The 17403-nt window shown below is 41.2% G+C and overlaps 1 protein-coding gene across 2 annotated transcripts in view; it reads left to right on the top strand.

Moving 5' to 3' along the window:
* Positions 1-17403, top strand: part of LOC116044196 (transformation/transcription domain-associated protein) — a 92095-nt gene that overhangs the window by 22640 nt on the left and 52052 nt on the right. The window contains exons 31-41 of one of the 2 annotated variants that reach the window (XM_035997300.1): positions 680-748; positions 2158-2178; positions 2668-2787; positions 3170-3289; positions 3748-3912; positions 4121-4302; positions 5427-5625; positions 11764-11892; positions 12977-13243; positions 13979-14185; positions 17085-17243. In XM_035997300.1, coding sequence (XP_035853193.1) covers positions 680-748; positions 2158-2178; positions 2668-2787; positions 3170-3289; positions 3748-3912; positions 4121-4302; positions 5427-5625; positions 11764-11892; positions 12977-13243; positions 13979-14185; positions 17085-17243 — 1638 coding nt within the window. The remainder of the gene's footprint in view (positions 1-679; positions 749-2157; positions 2179-2667; positions 2788-3169; positions 3290-3747; positions 3913-4120; positions 4303-5426; positions 5626-11763; positions 11893-12976; positions 13244-13978; positions 14186-17084; positions 17244-17403) is intronic. The other variant, XM_035997301.1, reaches the window with a different exon arrangement.

Genomic DNA, 17403 nt, shown 5'->3' with positions numbered 1-17403 from the left:
TTTTATATATATAAGTTTGAAAATTCTACTGAATATTGCGGCAGGTATAATCAAATAAAGTTATTTTTAGGTATTTTCATTTCATGGTTTGTTTACCTACATCTTTATAAATACTATTTAAACAGTTTCCCAACTTTTGTTAAACTATTTGTTCTTATATTCTATCCTATTATTATTTCATGTATATTGTATCCTTTTACTTCATGTATATTCTCTGTGTGATGTGTGGCTGATATTTTTGCTGCTGCAACACCGGAATTTCCCATTTTTTTGGGATCAATACAAATCAACAACAATCAATCAATCTATCTATGAAGAAAAAGTGTAAATATGTGAGAAATTACCTATGCAATTTATCTTTAAAATTACATTTATATACTACTATAGTATATACTGCAATACTACTTATTTTCTTAAATAAAATAATAATATTAATTACAACCGCATTAAACGGTAGTAAAAGGTATAATATCATCATGAAAACATAACCTACTAGAATGTAGTTCAAGACTTTCATTGCTGCAACATGTTTGAGTATTGTTTCTGTGACATATTCTAGTAAGTATTTAAACTGGTATGCCACATGCAGACATACCGATTGAGCTAGACAAACGTGCACACACACACATGTACTTCACCAACACACAGTCTCAATCTCATCTCTCTCTGTCTCTCTCAGCAACACCTGAGGAAGTGGATGGAAGTGGTTGTAATAACACACAAGGGAGGCCAGCGCAGTGATGGCAGTGTAAGTATACATCACATGTTCAGACAGTCCAATACACACACCTTACAGCACTAAGAAATGTAATACGAATGTAAATCTTTCATCACTCATAACATGCAGATGCCCCTTGTTTCTTCCATTTACTTTGGTAGAAGTTTGAATGCAATAAAGAAGCAGCTGTTTTATCATATGAACTACGGACAATGTTCGACAAATCAGGTGTGGGCGATGTTTATAGTTGCCCTTTCGTACATGACAATGAGCTGCTTCATTCAAACGGGGCCTCAATTGCTCATTACACAGACTTTGTACTTGGAAGCTGGCAGGGTAAAGTCTTTAATGTCCGGTCCAACTGTTCCGGACATTTGCGTTCTCACATACAGCTCCTCCGGGTAATGTCTAGATAATTTCAGGTTTGCAGTACATGCATGAAAAGGGACTATAGTCTGTAGTAGCAGGTCAATATACAGCTGTCTACTGGCATCTTTTAAAACTCTTTGCATCTCCTAAACCAAACAGCACACACTGGAAGGGGCAGAGAAATTGCCCCTTATACACACAAAGCCATAGTCGCATGTAGTCAACACCTCCTCATTGTGGCCTCCTCCCAGATGAGTTGCGAGTGGCCATATTACAATCAATGATTAATTAGGCGCCAGGCAGGCTGTGGTGGGTCCAGCGCTGCGTCTCCTCATTATTTCCTGGACAGATAACCTTGTAAAGGCAGAGAAAAGGTGAGTGAGAAAGTGGGGGAAAAAAAAGCTGCCTCTCCCTCATAAAAATAAAGCCCATTTTTTTCCTCCCTTCTTTTTATGCGAGTTCAAACTGCCCAATCTCAAAATGGCTTGTTTAATTAGATGCAAATTGGCCCTTTGTCTTTTCCTTCCTCTAACCAGTGGTCTTTGTGCGTGTTGACAGCAAGGCTGGCAGTGACAATAAAGCCAGGGTCAGGGGGTCAATTAGCCAAGCCTGATAAAGATGACAAAAAATGGAGAAAAGGGGGATGGAGCAGGACTGAGGAGGATGGTCTGAAGACATCCAGGCATGGAAGCGGGTTTTGACAGAGGAGGAGAGTATGGAGCGGAGTAAAGAGGCGTATGAAAGAAAAAGAAAACGGAAAGGGTTTAACCAAAACAAAATGTCATGACCTGATATCTGTCAAAAGCGTGTTTTTCCTCCAAATGCCATGGATTATGTGTTGCTCGACTGACATTCCAGCATGGCCCCTGCCCTGTTATTCACCAAGCGCTGAGAAAAGTTGTTCCTGAGGTCAATCGTAAAGGTTGCTGCTGTCTGCCCATTCATTTCATTATCATCCTGTCTTATCTGCTCACCTTCCATATGGAACAAAGACAGACAACACACAGCCACACAAAAAAGCACACATACTGCTCTGCTGACTCTGATCATTGTCTCCCGTTCCGGTACAGCCTGCGTTGGAGGGCGTTGAGGTGAGATGTGACCTGGTGTTGCGCCCTCTGTTGGGGACTCTGTCAGTAGTTGAACCAATGTCTTGGTAGTGGTGCTGGTGGAGTCGACCCGTATTTCTGTGTCCATGTCTGTGGTCGTCTTCAGAAATGTTCCTGTCATCTCAACCTTTAACCTCACATTTTGACTGTTTTAGAAATGTCCAATCCTCCCACATTCCCTTCTGACTTTTGCACCTCTAAGATATCGATAATACAAGGTTTCATACTGTCCTCTATTTGTTTGTATCCTGTCTCAGTGTAATCCAAGAATTTATTCGAGTGTGGTGCTCTGCGCCTTTCCTGTAGGACGTTAACTGAGCACAGATTGTCGTTTGACTACGATTCGTCCTCGTCTTTCCACAGTGGCTGTCATCAAGACTGCCTGTCAGAAATTATGTCCGTGTGTAGTTCCAGAAAAATGTAATGCATTCCGTTGTGCCCTCCGCTCTTTTTCTCCGACTATTTCTCTAGGAGATGAAGATCTGTTCTGCCATCATTAACCTTTTCCACCTGATCCCAGCCGCACCTCAGACTCTGGTCAAACCTCTGCTGGAGGTGGTCATGAAGACCGAGAGGGCCATGCTCATAGAGGTAGGACACCAACTCTTCTAGTTCTATTCATTGTAGTGTTCCATTGCAGTTGTGTCGTGTAGATGAATAAAGCAAGTAAAAAAAGAGTTTGGTCTTAATCAATTGATACAATAGAACATAGAGGACATAGAATTGTTCAATAAATACTAGAAAACCCTTGATAATCTCATGTTATATTAATTCCTACATCCTGCGATAAGCCTTTTAATCCTATTTGATCTATATCTGATGTATAGGGTTAATGGCATATTTAAACTCTGTAATTCAGCACAGATCTTCACAAGAAAGTGCTTTTGCTTTTATAAAAACGTTACCATTTTTTTCCATTTCTCCCTGTTTCCTATTTCTCCTCTCCTCCCTCCCTCCCTCCCTCCTGTGCCAGGCCGGCAGTCCATTCAGGGAGCCTTTGATCAAGTTCCTGACACGTCACCCATCTCAGACGGTGGAGCTGTTCATGATGGAGGCTACGCTGAACGACCCCCAGTGGAGCCGCATGTTCATGGTCAGACTCTGGCAGCTCTAAGTAGCAGTCCCTTCACTGTTTTTATTGATATATTTTCCATTAAAAGTGCATTTTTCTGCCTCAGTAATGGGCTATAATCAGGGATATATTGGGTTTCGAGGCGCAGTGGTCCTGTTAACACCAAATTGAGACGGATCACTCCCAGTAAAAATTCTTTAAATGCGTTTTTACAGTTGCTGATCCAATGCAGTAAACATGGTTCTCTCTAGTCTTCTTATTTATTTATTTTTAAGATTACATTTTGGGGGCTTTCCCCTTTATTCAATAATGACAGCGGATAGATAGGAAAGAAGGAAGAAAGAGGGGATGACACGCAGTAAAAGTGCCGGAGGTTGGATTCAAACCCGGGCTGCTAGAGGTCACCCCGGTTCTCTCTAGTCTTACTCTGTCATTTTGTGTTATATTTACAGTATGTATGTGTATGTATTTAAATACAGAGTTTTCTGAAACACAAAGATGCCAAGCCCCTAAGAGACGTGCTGGCCTCTAATCCCAACCGCTTCGTCCCCCTGCTGGTTCCCGCTGGCACGGCAGCAACTGTTCGACCTGGATCTCCCTCCACCACCACAGCCAGATTGGACCTGCAGTTTCAGGCTATCAAGGTAGACATATATTTTTTTTTAATTACAATTCTATCAATTTATATATGCTGTACACACACTTATTACACAGATCAGATGTATATGTGTAAAGCTAACCCTCAGGTTAGTCAGTGGTGCTGAATCCTAATCTGATTACTACATAACTCTCAGTAATTCCATCATATAACCTCTAACTTTTTTCTTCTCCATATTCATCCCCTCTGCTTAGATTATCAGCATCATAGTGAAGAATGATGAGGGTTGGCTGGCAGGGCAGCACTCATTGGTCAGCCAGCTGAGGCGAGTCTGGGTCAGTGAGGCCTTCCAGGAGAGGCATCGCAAAGACAACATGGCTGCCACCAACTGGAAGGAGCCCAAGCTGCTGGCCTACTGTCTGCTTAGCTACTGCAAGTATGTACACGTATTCAAATTGTAATGGGGATGGAAACTGCCTAAATATTGGACAAAGTTGTCATAATATCTAAAAGAAAAAATGGACATTTGACATGAAAATCTGGGTTAGGAAGTGAGAAACAATAAGCCCTCTCTCAACAACTACTGCTGATGAGCCTTTTGTGCAAACTAGGAGTGTGATGAGACACTCAGCTCACGAGACGAGACAATACACGATATTGGGTTAACAAGAACGAGACGAGACAAGAGTTTAACACTATTTTAAAGAAAACTTAAATGACAAAATATGACTGGAAAATTTGTCTTTTATTCAATCGAAAGTCACAAAATGAAAACGAGCACTGTGAAAGGTTTTGCCACAAACTCAACTGACTGGCTTCTCTTCTGCATAACTAACCTCTTCAGACCTACTTACTGCTGCGTTTCCACTGGGAATCCAAAATGCTGCCACACAAACGATTTAAAAGTGGAGGGTAGTGTAGGGTTGGCTACCTTTTTTCCATTACTTTCTCTCGGTAATAATTTTTTTCAAATTTAATTTGTAAAAATACTTCCAAACCTATTTATCCTATTTACTAGAACATTTTGTTATTTATTGAGAACATTTTACACACAACACAAAAATAAACACCTCCCTCTCCCCTCACACTGCACTGTAACTTTTATTCTTGTATTTGTATATTATTCTATTTTAGACGAGGGACGAGATCTCGTCACACCTCTAGTGCAAACCGTTATCCTGAAATGAACAATGCTACCATTAAGATTGTCAAACTTGATGACTTCAGTTAGTGCAGTTTCTAACTTTAACTAACTTAATGGCATTCCAATCATGAATGAACTTCTCACCCCACCTCTCTGTCTGAGCACAGAGAAAGTGCTGAAACACTTAGCAGATGTTTATTTCAGACCCTGCAATTAATCTCCGACCACTCCAGCCAGTAATTTTGTGTGTGTGTGTTTAGTCAATCATCTAATGATAAACAAAAAGTGTAAAACTGGCTAAGTCACGCTGGTATCTACGATTACTTGAAACTTCTAATGTACAATATTACTGTTGTTGACATTAGACATATCTCTATCTGTACACTAACCTTATTGACTCCCTTTCTCCTCAATAGGCGCAACTACTCCGAGATCGAGCTGCTGTTCCAGCTGCTGCGGGCCTTTACAGGTCGCTTCTTATGCAACATGACCTTCCTGAAGGAGTATATGGAGGAGGAGATTCCCAAGAACTACTCCATTGCCCAAAAACGGGCCCTGTTCTTCCGCTTCGTTGAGTTCAATGACCCACACTTCAATGACGAGCTTAAAGCTAAGGTACGTACCCAGGCAATCAGAGCAGGAAAGTCAGTTTATGACTACATGCCAAAAGGACCTGAAATTCCCTATGACTTTTGGCAATGACAATGAATTTTGCCAACCGTCTTTTTGGAATTAACATTTAAGTCATGATCAGAGGAATAATACAGTCTTACTAACCACACGGGGACAACAGTATTGGTCTTGTTGGAGGTGTTAAACACCAAAACCAGCAGACCATTCCACCAGTTGAAAGATTAAGTTAATGGATACATTTTAATGTCTGTTTTCATACAATGTGTAAAATGTCTAAATTTGGAAATGGAATTGTTATAACATGGGAAAATTGTTTAATTTCAGTTAAATACTATTGTTTCAATGGATTAAGGGGCTTTCTCTGCAGCTTGCTGTTATGTTTGTCTTTTGTTCTAGCACAGGAGTTATTACTGATTTTTAGTTTATATAGGCTGCTGAAAAAAACAAAACATATTTAAATTAATATGCTTATTTAAAACAATGGGGTGTTTTGCATTGTGCTGTAAAAATAGAACCTTGGATTGTCCCTAAGCAAAGAAATTGGCCATATTGCCAGTCCTAGACTTAATTATGCATTATAAATCATGTTCCTAAGTTCTATGAGCATCTCCTCAGCTTACTTACTTTGCTTCCTCAGTGTGGGACCTGATCTGTGTGACTTTTATGGTTGATGTGTTTTGTACCAGAAGTTCTTTGATAGAGTCACAAAGGTCATTTTTTCTGGTTCTAGACCCTCAGAGGCTCACAGATGAATGCTTCTGTCCTCTCTATCTGACCTGCTGCTGCAAGCATTACAATCATTCGGGCTGCTTTTTAATTAAGCTCACTCTCGTGCATGCATACTCTCACACATACATACATACACACAGACAGATGCACACACACACATTTTGCACAGCTGTAATAGGCACACAACCTGGCACAGAAGAGCAACAGCACTGCTGTTAAGTACAAACGGGTCAGTGGGGAAGTCCTGCCCCTGGCTGGCACATTACAGCACATAGCCAAATGGCTGTGTGGCAAGAACACACACACACACACACACACACACACACACACACACACACACACACACACACACACACACACACACACACACACACACACACACACACACACACACACAAGCTGGCAAGTGCAACCACGCTCCCAAATACAAGGACATACACTAGTGTTTATGATGCTGCTCACTTCATCCTGCCCTCTTTTGCTCATGTTCAGTTTGCGTTGCCTCAGCGGCAAATGGACTGGGGGAAAAGAAGAGAAACAAAATAAAGGCAGGAGAAAGAGTTCAGCCGAATCACTGTGCTGTCTCTTTCCAGACCCAAATGCTGCGTTCGAATTTTTAGCAGAGCACAGTTTAGTCTCTCAAATAGCAGAGCTGCAACACCCCCACCACCTATCAGTATTTTTCTCATATTGTTGTTTTTCCCATAAATGTCCTCCTCAGGTGCACAGCAGATGCTAGCTGTGCATGTGTAGCGGAGAGACGGACAGACAGAGAGAGGATATGTTTGTGTGTGAATATGTTTGTGTTGATTGGTGTACGAGTCGTGAGCAAGAGAATGAGGGTGGCAGTCTGACATTTAAATAATTGCCTTAACATTTTTCCGGAAGCGTAATATCACAGAGCAATGTGTGTGTGTGTGTGTGTGTGTGCACGTTCTCAGTATGCCTGGGCTCACATTCTTGCGTCACAGGGGTCTCGGAGAATATTTCACTCTGAGCGAGACGCAGAGAGGATTGTGTAAGAGAGAGACTGAGTGGGAAAGCAGCAATGAATCATCTATGATGGCACAGACTGACCTCATGCTGCTCCTGTATTGTTTCTTTTGTTTTATACAAACAATTCTTACAGAAAACCGCTTTTGTGCTGCTTTTTTTGCTCAAGAAGTGTGTGACTATTCATGGAATAGATTTCAGGGAGACAAGCAAACAAACAAGTATTTGAAATTCATGAAGCACGGCACGTCTATTTCATATTCTGTTACTTCTCTTTATGTTCCCCGACATGACATACAGTGTAGCAGCATTTTCTACAATGTCAGAATGTGTCAACATGCTGTGCTAGTATCATCTCCTTAGTGGAGATTAGGGCTGCAACTAACGATTATTTTAATAATCGATTAATCTGTCGATTATTTTTTCGATTAATCGATGAATCGGATAAAAAAAACAAAACAAAAAAGCATTAATTTACATCAACTCAATACATACTTACATACATACTTGTTGTTTTAGTTAATAGTTGTGTAAAGGTAAGAAACCCAAAGAGCAGATACAGACAACACACACACACACACACACACACACACACACACACACACACACACACACACACACACACGTTCACTTGAAGCTTATTCATTAAATTATTACCATCATTGTAGTAAGTGCGAGTTAAGTTCATTTGTACACCACATTTAAACACAGCTTAAGATGACCAAGTGCTATAAAAGAACTTTAAAATGAAATTAACACACACAAATATATTTGTCAACAATAACTGATATGGGACAAAGCACAGAATATATACATGATGAAAATGAATGGGCCAAAAAAGGCGGGTGAATAAAAACGTGTCTTTAGTCCTGCCTGCTTTACTACTGTTATTAACGAGCTAACGCTAGCTTGTCATGCTTGTCAAGCTGGATAACGAGTAAACACCACACCAGCACCAGAAGAGGGTTACGTTCCTCACTTCAAAACGGAACAAAAGTAGGATTCTGTAGTGACTTTACCCTGCTGTTGAACTCCCTTCCTCCTCATCAAGGACTCCAACATGTTTACGTTTTAGGTGCTGAATCATCACCGTGGTGCGCCCGTGCCATGCCGTGTCGCTTTTGCTTATCTTGCAATTAACATGTTTTCGATTTATTTAGTGTGAATGCTCCCACACGTTGGGTGACTTAGGTTGTACTGATTTCTCTGCCTCCACCATGTGTTTCAGAACGACTTAAGGGTCTCTCCGGTCTCTCTCCGTATTTCCTCTACCCCCGCTCTGCTCTTTTTTCTTTTCTTTCGCTCCGCGCCGCACTCAACTCAATTGCTTTTATCTCCGCGACTGAGTGGCGTGTCACGCGACACAACGAATCGATAATGAAATTCGTTGCCAACTTTTTTAATAATCGAATTTTATCGATTCGTTGTTTCAGCCCTAGTGGAGATTGAACCAAACAAATACATATTTTTGTTAGTACCTGTACCTGTTAAGGCCCGGACACACAGAGCCGATAATCGGCCATTGGACAGTCTGGCGAGGTCAGTGGCTTGAGTCTGTTCGCTGTGTCCTGTGCCGTCGTCCGTCCGGTCGTCCTTCATTTTGGCCGGTTTGACATGTATAATCGGCGGGGCGGGCACTGCCGGCAGTCAGACTCAAATGACCCATCTGATTTGTAGAGTGCTAACCCGGAAACGGGGAGCAGAATGAGCGTGACTAGAGTCTCTCAAAATCTGACGAAAATCTTTTAAACTGACCTTTGTTGATCTGAAATGAAGACAGATTCAGCAACTGCATGGCCTATTTTTCACTTAAAATGTTTTCAGAAACATGTTCCGGTGAACTATTTTAGTACAATATGAGATCGTATTCTGACCAAGCCGCCATGACAGTCTGTCTTTGAATTTCCGGAGAAACCAGACCCGCGTTCGTCCAATCAGCTGCCGGTTTTCATTTTTGGGCAACCATACAGATTAGCGCCGCCTGCTGTTATGAAGACGTATTACGTCTTGTTGCTTTGGTGTGTTCCGAGGCACTTTTTTGACCAATTTGGGGAGACTGATCAGCCCAACTGCCTTTTCTGCCGGCGTTTGGCCCTCGGCTCTGTGTGTCTGGGCCTTTAAATGCCTCTACTAGCATGCGTATAGGAATCCAGATTTACAAGCAAAAACATTTCCCTGTATGAAACAGCAGTACGTGTTAGGTGTGGGCGAAGAGAAGAAAAAAAAGTATCCCAGTTTTTAAAGAGGTTTTCTTTCCCATTTCATTTCTGTTAATTTTTCACCAGATGTTTACAAATAATTACAAAGAACAATAATGCCAAAGTACTTTTTTTAACATGTTTTAATAAGGAGGACAGCAGTTTAAAAAGATTTACACGGAGTGCAATTCTATTATGAATGCAGATAAATTGCCTTTTTGTTGGGTTGTCCAAGGAGCAGTCAGATTGAGACAAATAACAAAACCAGTTAAATAAAATCACCTTATTGATGCAGACTTCTTATAATCAGCTTACCTTGATTATATGAGGTTTGCCCAGAGTGAAATGAGGTCCTGCAGCTCCTCACCTAATGTGTGCGTAAAACTGATCTACTGACAAAAAAGTAAAAATAAAAAGGTATCCAAAAATATCCAAATGACTTTAAGTCCAATTTATAGCTGAGAACTAACCAATGCAACTGGTAGTGGCTGTTATTCAAGACATACTGTGGCTACTTCACAATAAATTTGCGTTATTTGCACGTTCCTGGTGTGTATGGCACCATAATACATATCCTGGGCCCCCCTTGGCGCCATCTTCCTCCTTTTGTGGTTGGAGAGGAACCCTAGTGGCAGACACACACTCTTGTTATTTCTTTAAGGGTATGAAAATAGGACTTAAGATAATTAAGACACCTGGAGAATGAGATCTCTGCTACTTGCCCAGAGGTATTGTGCGTGTGCACACACACACACACACACACACACACACACACACACACACACACACACACACACACACACACACACACACACACACACACACACCCTGCAGGAGCACACCATCTAATGGCATTACAGAAATATGCTGTGATCTTACAGTGATTGATGTCAGTGAAGCTTGGAATTAATAGGAACAGATGAAACTGAAGAACAGACTGGTGCTCCATGTTTTCTTTTTGTGTCTTCATTTGGGGGTGCGCGTGTTTCTGCATGCATGTGCGAGTCTATCAACCATACATGTACATTGTGCAGAGCGTGTGTGAATAATGTGCTAATGGAGGAGCTTGAACATATGCTGCCACAGCTCGTTCTCCACTGAGCGATGCCCCATCCTCCCCAATGATGGATTGAATAGAGGGGTTCATTAACAGATAGCAGCTTCTTTAATAAATGCAGTCGTTAGCTGCATTGTGGTTGGGGTATTCTGCGTTTTACAAGCTAATCAAGCCTTTGTCTTCATTCGCAGAGCCCTGGTAACAATCCCTGCAGGTTTCAGGGTGTTTTGTAAATTGCATTTTAAGCCGTTCCTTGGTGAAAGTTTAGATTTAATTTGTTTTGCTTCCAATGCTTATGGATAGAGCAGGGCAATATATCAATATTATATCGATATCGTGATATGAGACTAGGAATCGTCTTAGATTTTGGATATCGTAATATCGTAATATGGCATAATTGTTGTCTTTTCCTGGTTTTAAAGGCTGCATTACAGTAAAGTGATGTCATTTTCTGAACCAGACTGTTGTAACTGTTCTATTATTTGCCTTTACCCACTTAGTCATTATATCCACATTACTGATTATTTATAAAAAAATCTCATTGTGTAAATATTTTGTGAAAGCACCAATAGTCAACACTACAATATCGTTGAGGTATCGATATCGAGGTATTTGGTCAAAAATATCGGGATATTTGATTTTCTCCATATCGCCCTGCCCTACTTATGGACTAATTAAGAGAACAAGTTAAGATTAGAAATGGTTTTCTTCTCTGATTCTTGAAATGTCAAATTTTTTATTACCATTGTTTTGGGTCACATTTGACATCGCTTTGCCTCAATTCTCTTTGTGTTATTTTTCACTCTCGAAAAATCTACAGTCCTCTGTTATATTCAGTCTGAAAAGGACCTGTGCCCCTTTGATTTCAGAGTAGATTACTATTTCATCACCTGATTGTGGCACATGAAGAGCTGAGAGTGTGCAGCTGTTGTCTTTTATGCAGCTTTTGAAAGGTACCACACAAGGTAATTTCACTGATTTTCTCCTTTTGTTGAAGGTGCGCTATCAGTGAAATTATCCATTGTAGCTCTTAGAAAACCAGAAGAAGTAAAGGTTGCATATACCCCTAAGTAAATGGAAACATTTTTTTTTTTTGTTGCTATCAGTAAAATCATATCAATGTGTGTTGTTCCTGTTTCGTAGGTGTTGCAGCACATCCTGAATCTAGCCTTCCTGCACAGCTTTGAGAAGGGGGAAGGTGAGCAGCTTCTTGGACCGCCCAACCCTGAAGGAGACAATCCTGAAAGCATTACCAGTGTCTTCATCACTAAGGTACACTTGTACACAAACGGTTGCAGGTATTCTTTCCTCTCAACATCTTCACATTCAGGTATTCTTTCCTCTCAACATCTTCACATTCAATCTGCTCACTTCTCCACCCCCCACTTCTTTCTTTCATTACTCGTCTTCTTCATCTCTCCGTCTGTCTTCCTGATTTCATTACCTGCTGCATTTCCTCTCATAATGTCTTATCAGTCCTGCACATCTCCATACTCATCATAAACCACATCCCACTTAGTCTGATTCTTCTTCTTCTCTCATGGCCTCCACACATTACTTGATCACTTAATTGCTGTCATCCCATCTTTCTCTTCTTTCTTTTTTGTCTCTTTCATCTGTCTTTTGTTTTTCCTCTCTCCCTCCCACCATCCCACCGGTCCCTCTTTCCATCACGTTTCATTCATCAGGCCAGACTATAATTCCTGGTGTATAAATGTCGTGGTGTGACCATACTAAAGGTCGGCATGTTTGTTTGTGCTGTGGCAGATCTCATCACTGACTAACACCAGTCCTAATGGCTGCTAATGGCTCCTCTACGGTCTGGTTAAAACTAATTTCCTCGCTCACCTCCCTCTCTCTGAATGCTCTCTTCTTCTCTGTACCCCTCTCCAGGGAATTTAGATGGTGATGGGTGTTTTGAATGGGGAGCTGTTTTTCTGTGCGATGTTTTCAATATATGATAAAGTATATTGTCGTTGTGGTGCGACGTCATTCAAATGCAATTTTGGAAAGTGAACATTAGTTAGAACTGCAGTATACTTGGGCAATTCAGGCAAACAGTATATTCGTTACATTGTGTTTCTATTTCTTATTTATGCACATGAGGTGCATTAAGTAATCTAATACTTCTGTTGACCTCTGTCGGCACCACTATTAGGTCTCAGGCATTTGAGTTCTACGCTCCAATTTTTTTGTTTTTATACACAAACATCACACCAAAATAATTGATTCACTGTTATTGACTCTGCAGGTATACTGTATACTATACACTCTGTACTATAGGCAGCAAAGACTGTACCTATTTCCCCCTCACTCAGCAATCTTTAACCCCACATCTCTCCCATCCCTCTCTAAGGTTCTGGACCCAGAGAAGCAGGCCGATTTGCTGGACTCACTGCGAATCTGCCTGCTGCAGTTCTCTACCCTCCTGGTGGAGCACGCACCCCACCACATTCATGACAATAACAAGTCACGCAACAGCAAGCTGCGGCGCCTCATGACCTTTGCCTGGCCATGCCTACTGCCCAAAGCCTGCGTGGACCCTGCCTGCAAATACAGTGGCCACTTACTTCTGGCCCACATCATTGCAAAGTTCGCCATTCACAAGAAGATTGTCCTGCAGGTGAGGAGGAATGCAAAGAGAGAAGAGAGGCTCAGTGGAGCGTGGGTTTAACCTAAAACAGAGCTAAAGATGCACAATAGAGATAAAACATGGTCAATTTGTATAGCAGATGTAAAATCACGCAATTACCTTGTAAAATAAATTCATGCAAAAACAAACAAAATGTGTGAGTGAGAGAGAGAGAAAGAAAGTGACTATGTGCATGTTTAAGAGCGTAGTTGTATTCCGTCCCATTATTCCTCATCCTATGTAATATTAATGTATTGGAAAAGAAATAAAGTAGTTGAAGGAATCATTAAAAAACTAAATTGGTAAGCATCGATAATACAGGAAAAGGAATGATCAAAGGTAGGGCTGCAACTAACGATTATTTTCATCGTCGATTAATCTGTCGATTTTTTTCTCAATTAATCGATTAGTTGTTTGATCTATAAAATGTCCGAAAATTGTGATAAATGTCGATCAGTGTTTTCCGAAGCCCAAGATGACGTCCTCAAATGTCTTGTTTTGTCCATAACTCAGATATTCAGTTAATTGTCATAGAGGAGTGAAGAAACTAGAAAATATTCACATTCAAGAAGCTGAAATTGGATAACTTTTACCTTTTTTTTCTTTTATTTCATTAAAAATGACTCAAACCGATCAAAATAGTAAGCGATTTAATTTAATTATTCACAACTAATCAGTTAATCTTTGCAGCTCTAATCAAAAGTACATTACCTTTCCTTTGTAAAGGTCTTCCACAGCCTGCTGAAGGCCCACACCATGGAGGCCCGGGCCATCGTACGGCAGGCCATGGCCATCCTGACCCCAGCTGTACCCGCCCGCATGGAGGACGGCCACCAGATGTTGACCCACTGGACTCGCAAAATCATTGTGGAGGAGGGACACACTGTACCACAGCTGGTCCACATACTACATCTCATTGTGCAGCACTTCAGGGTGAGCCGATATAAAAGAACACGTTACAGTTTGTCAATAGAGCACCACCTTCTGTCAGCCCATCACTTTTGGATATATTGATTCCCACCATACTCCGGGCCAGGTGGGGCAGTCTGAACAGTCAACACAAATCTGTTTTCTGTCTCAGTATGTTCAATACTCATGAGGGATTTGTCTGAACACTTTGGGGTAATTTACATTCTGTGGGGTTCATCCCAATTTAGACCACACTACGTAATACCTTTTTAATGATGACTAATTACCGACTAGCGACTATCACTATCTTATACTTTACATGTTATGGTAATACTACGGTTAGCTGCCACTGCATGGATTGAGAGGGCAACTGCCACTGTAAATCCACAGCAGTTTGTTGCTGCTGCCAGCTCCCTGCTCAGTGTGTCTTCAGCAACTGTGGTGAACCACATGGGGGGGGCGGGGGGAAACAGTTGAGAAGCTATTTTTACTGATTATCTGAGTGCCCTGAATTAAATGATGCCTCTTAACAAGTCCTAATGGGAATTGAGCATCATCATTAAAAGTTGGATTATCTTGAATGACCCAATTTATAGTTTTTATAATACTAGTTGATTTACTGAATTTGAGTTTCGTATTGACAGTTGACTTGACAACAGTGCTGTGCCCTGTAGGGCTGTGCAAGAATCTGGCGATACGACAGGTATCACAATACATGGGTCATGATTCAATATATTGCAATATATTTCGATACTGTGCGTAAGGCGATATATTGGGATTTTTTTAAAAGCATAATTTTAGAAAAACTAATATTTAAAAAAAGACATGATGTGCATAAAAGTCTAAGAAGTTTACTTTAGCTGAACAATTCAGTACACAGAAAATCAAACTGCCAGCTTGGGATTGTGGTTCACAGGTTCTTAGTGAGCAATTGTTTATATGCTAGGCATAAGTAGGCCAAAGTTCAGCCATAGCTACATTGTTAGCTTCTAGCAAAAAGTCAGGCACTGCTAGGCACTGTTAGGCAGGGACACTAGTGGTGCGTCTCAGCATAGCCATCTAGCGGTAGGGGGTTTAAACACAACATAAACGTAAAAAATCAAAAATTGATATTGCGTTTTTGAAAATCGATACAGTATTGCAAAATAAAATATTGCGATACTCAAGTGTATCGATTTTTTGTTGCCTCCTAGACAAAAGCTGGATCATTCATCACTGGGCAGTGGAGCTAATGGTAACCGCCTGCTGCCTTTAATCGCCTTAATGCGGATACAGTCCCAGGCACACCCTTCTCAGTGATGATCAGCAGTCAGAGGGTGCCTAGTCTCTTCACGAGTCAACACCAGCAAAGGATCATTGGCCTTTATGTTTGCCTTCCTCCTTAAACTTCAAAGACACTTTTTGCCCTTTTGCTCCTTCAGCTGATATTCGCTGCCTCGCCGGTCAGAGTGCGACAGTCTCTTAGCAGACGACTGACAGTTTCCTCAGCTCAACTCTCTATCTCACTGACAGGCTGCACTCACTGGGCCAGATGACTAATCTAATGTAATCACATCAGCATAATTACGCTGGGGAGGAGATAATGACAGACAGATGAGAGACTTTGTGCGTGTGTTTGATTAAAAAAAAAAATGGAGAGATTGTGTGCGTGTTTGTCTGTGTGCACACGTGATGGACAGGGCTTAGCCACTTTGTCATTAAGGGGCTGTGAAGCCCTGCTCTATCTACTATAATTACCCTCAAAGTGAGAAGCTTTAATATTCTTTGACACTGGCAACTGCCCTCAGATAGACATCTCATCTCTTGCTCTTTTGTCTGCGTGTTTGAGAGTCCCAGTTCAGTTTGCGATGAAGCTAAGTGACTCTTGAGTGGGACGCTTGAGAGTGTGAATTCTTGGGACTAAGTGTGTGTCATCATGTCCTTGAGACTAAGTGAGAATACGACTTTAGAGTTTGCCTCTTCTCGCTCAGTGTCTCAAAGTGATTGAGCACCACGTTAAACTTTGCATGCATCATCACCCCAAAATCTTGAGCAAAGTATTTGCAGTGGGTACTGAAGCCAGGTGCCAATATGGCTAACGACCGAATGATAATGTAGATTACAGTGCATCATTTCGGTGTCACTTAAATGCCTGCCTCGGAAACCTCTAATTTTTAGGCATTTAGACAAACTGTCTTCTTGGGATACCTTAAGTTTGGTTCTAGGGGAAGTATTGCACAATAACTCGGGCAATACCAAGTCCATTTAACATGAAGGTCAGGGAAGGCAGAGCTACTCCTCATCTGTCGTGGATGTTCTTCGAGAACAATTATTTTTCACGATTCTATAATTCACTTATACATTTTTTTAATATCACTGAAATTCATGCAGCAGTGTATCTTTATGTGTTTGGGTTCGCCCTCTGGTAGGCATGCAGGTGGGAAGGATTATAGTTTTTTTTATGGCCTCACAAAGATTTTTCTTTTGGATAACAGCTTATAATCTTGCAAAATGTATCAATCCTTTCCCACTCTTCCATACTTGGATTCTGCATCAGGTTTTTGCAGAGTGGAGGCTCAAGTTGTGTGTTAAGTAAAGAAGGAAAACAACAAACCCCAAGCTACAATAGCATTTTATGCTGACGTTTGGGTTCCTTAAGTACTGCTCTGTCATCTGTTCAGCCTTGCTGGCTATTATTGCTCACCTATATCCTTCTTCGGTTTCTTTTGAACTCTGCCATTGGCATCAGTGACCACCTGCCGTTGGTGCTTTAGGAAAAGAAAATGCGGTCCAGTCCTACCTGACACTTTGTGTTTAGAATACCAAATATGAAAGCTTTTCACAAACTAAATATTCAGTATGTTGAATCACCACTTCATTTTTATATTATTATATTAGATTGATTTTATTTCTTAATTTTTTAACTACTGCTGTCTTTTTCCAGGTGTACTACCCTGTGCGCCACCACCTGGTGCAGCACATGATCAGTGCGATGCAGCGTCTGGGCTTCACCCCCAGTGTGACCATAGAGCAAAGGAAACTGGCTGTGGACCTGGCTGAGGTGGTCATCAAATGGGAGTTACAGAGGATCAAAGACCAGCAGGTGTGTTCACGGCTTACACAATCGCAACAAAATCCAGGCAAAGAGTCTGTCTAAACTTCACACAGTTTTTATTAACTCAAAAATCATATCAACCTTATTAGTTTGTGACTAACAGCAGTATTGTGCCCATGTATAACGCCTTGTTGACATTATTGTGTGA

This window comes from Sander lucioperca, chromosome 22 (genome assembly GCF_008315115.2).
Source record: "Sander lucioperca isolate FBNREF2018 chromosome 22, SLUC_FBN_1.2, whole genome shotgun sequence".
Taxonomy (NCBI): Eukaryota; Metazoa; Chordata; class Actinopteri; order Perciformes; family Percidae; genus Sander; species Sander lucioperca.
Note: the sequence above shows the minus strand (reverse complement) of the source record. Positions and strands in the feature narration are given on the sequence as shown.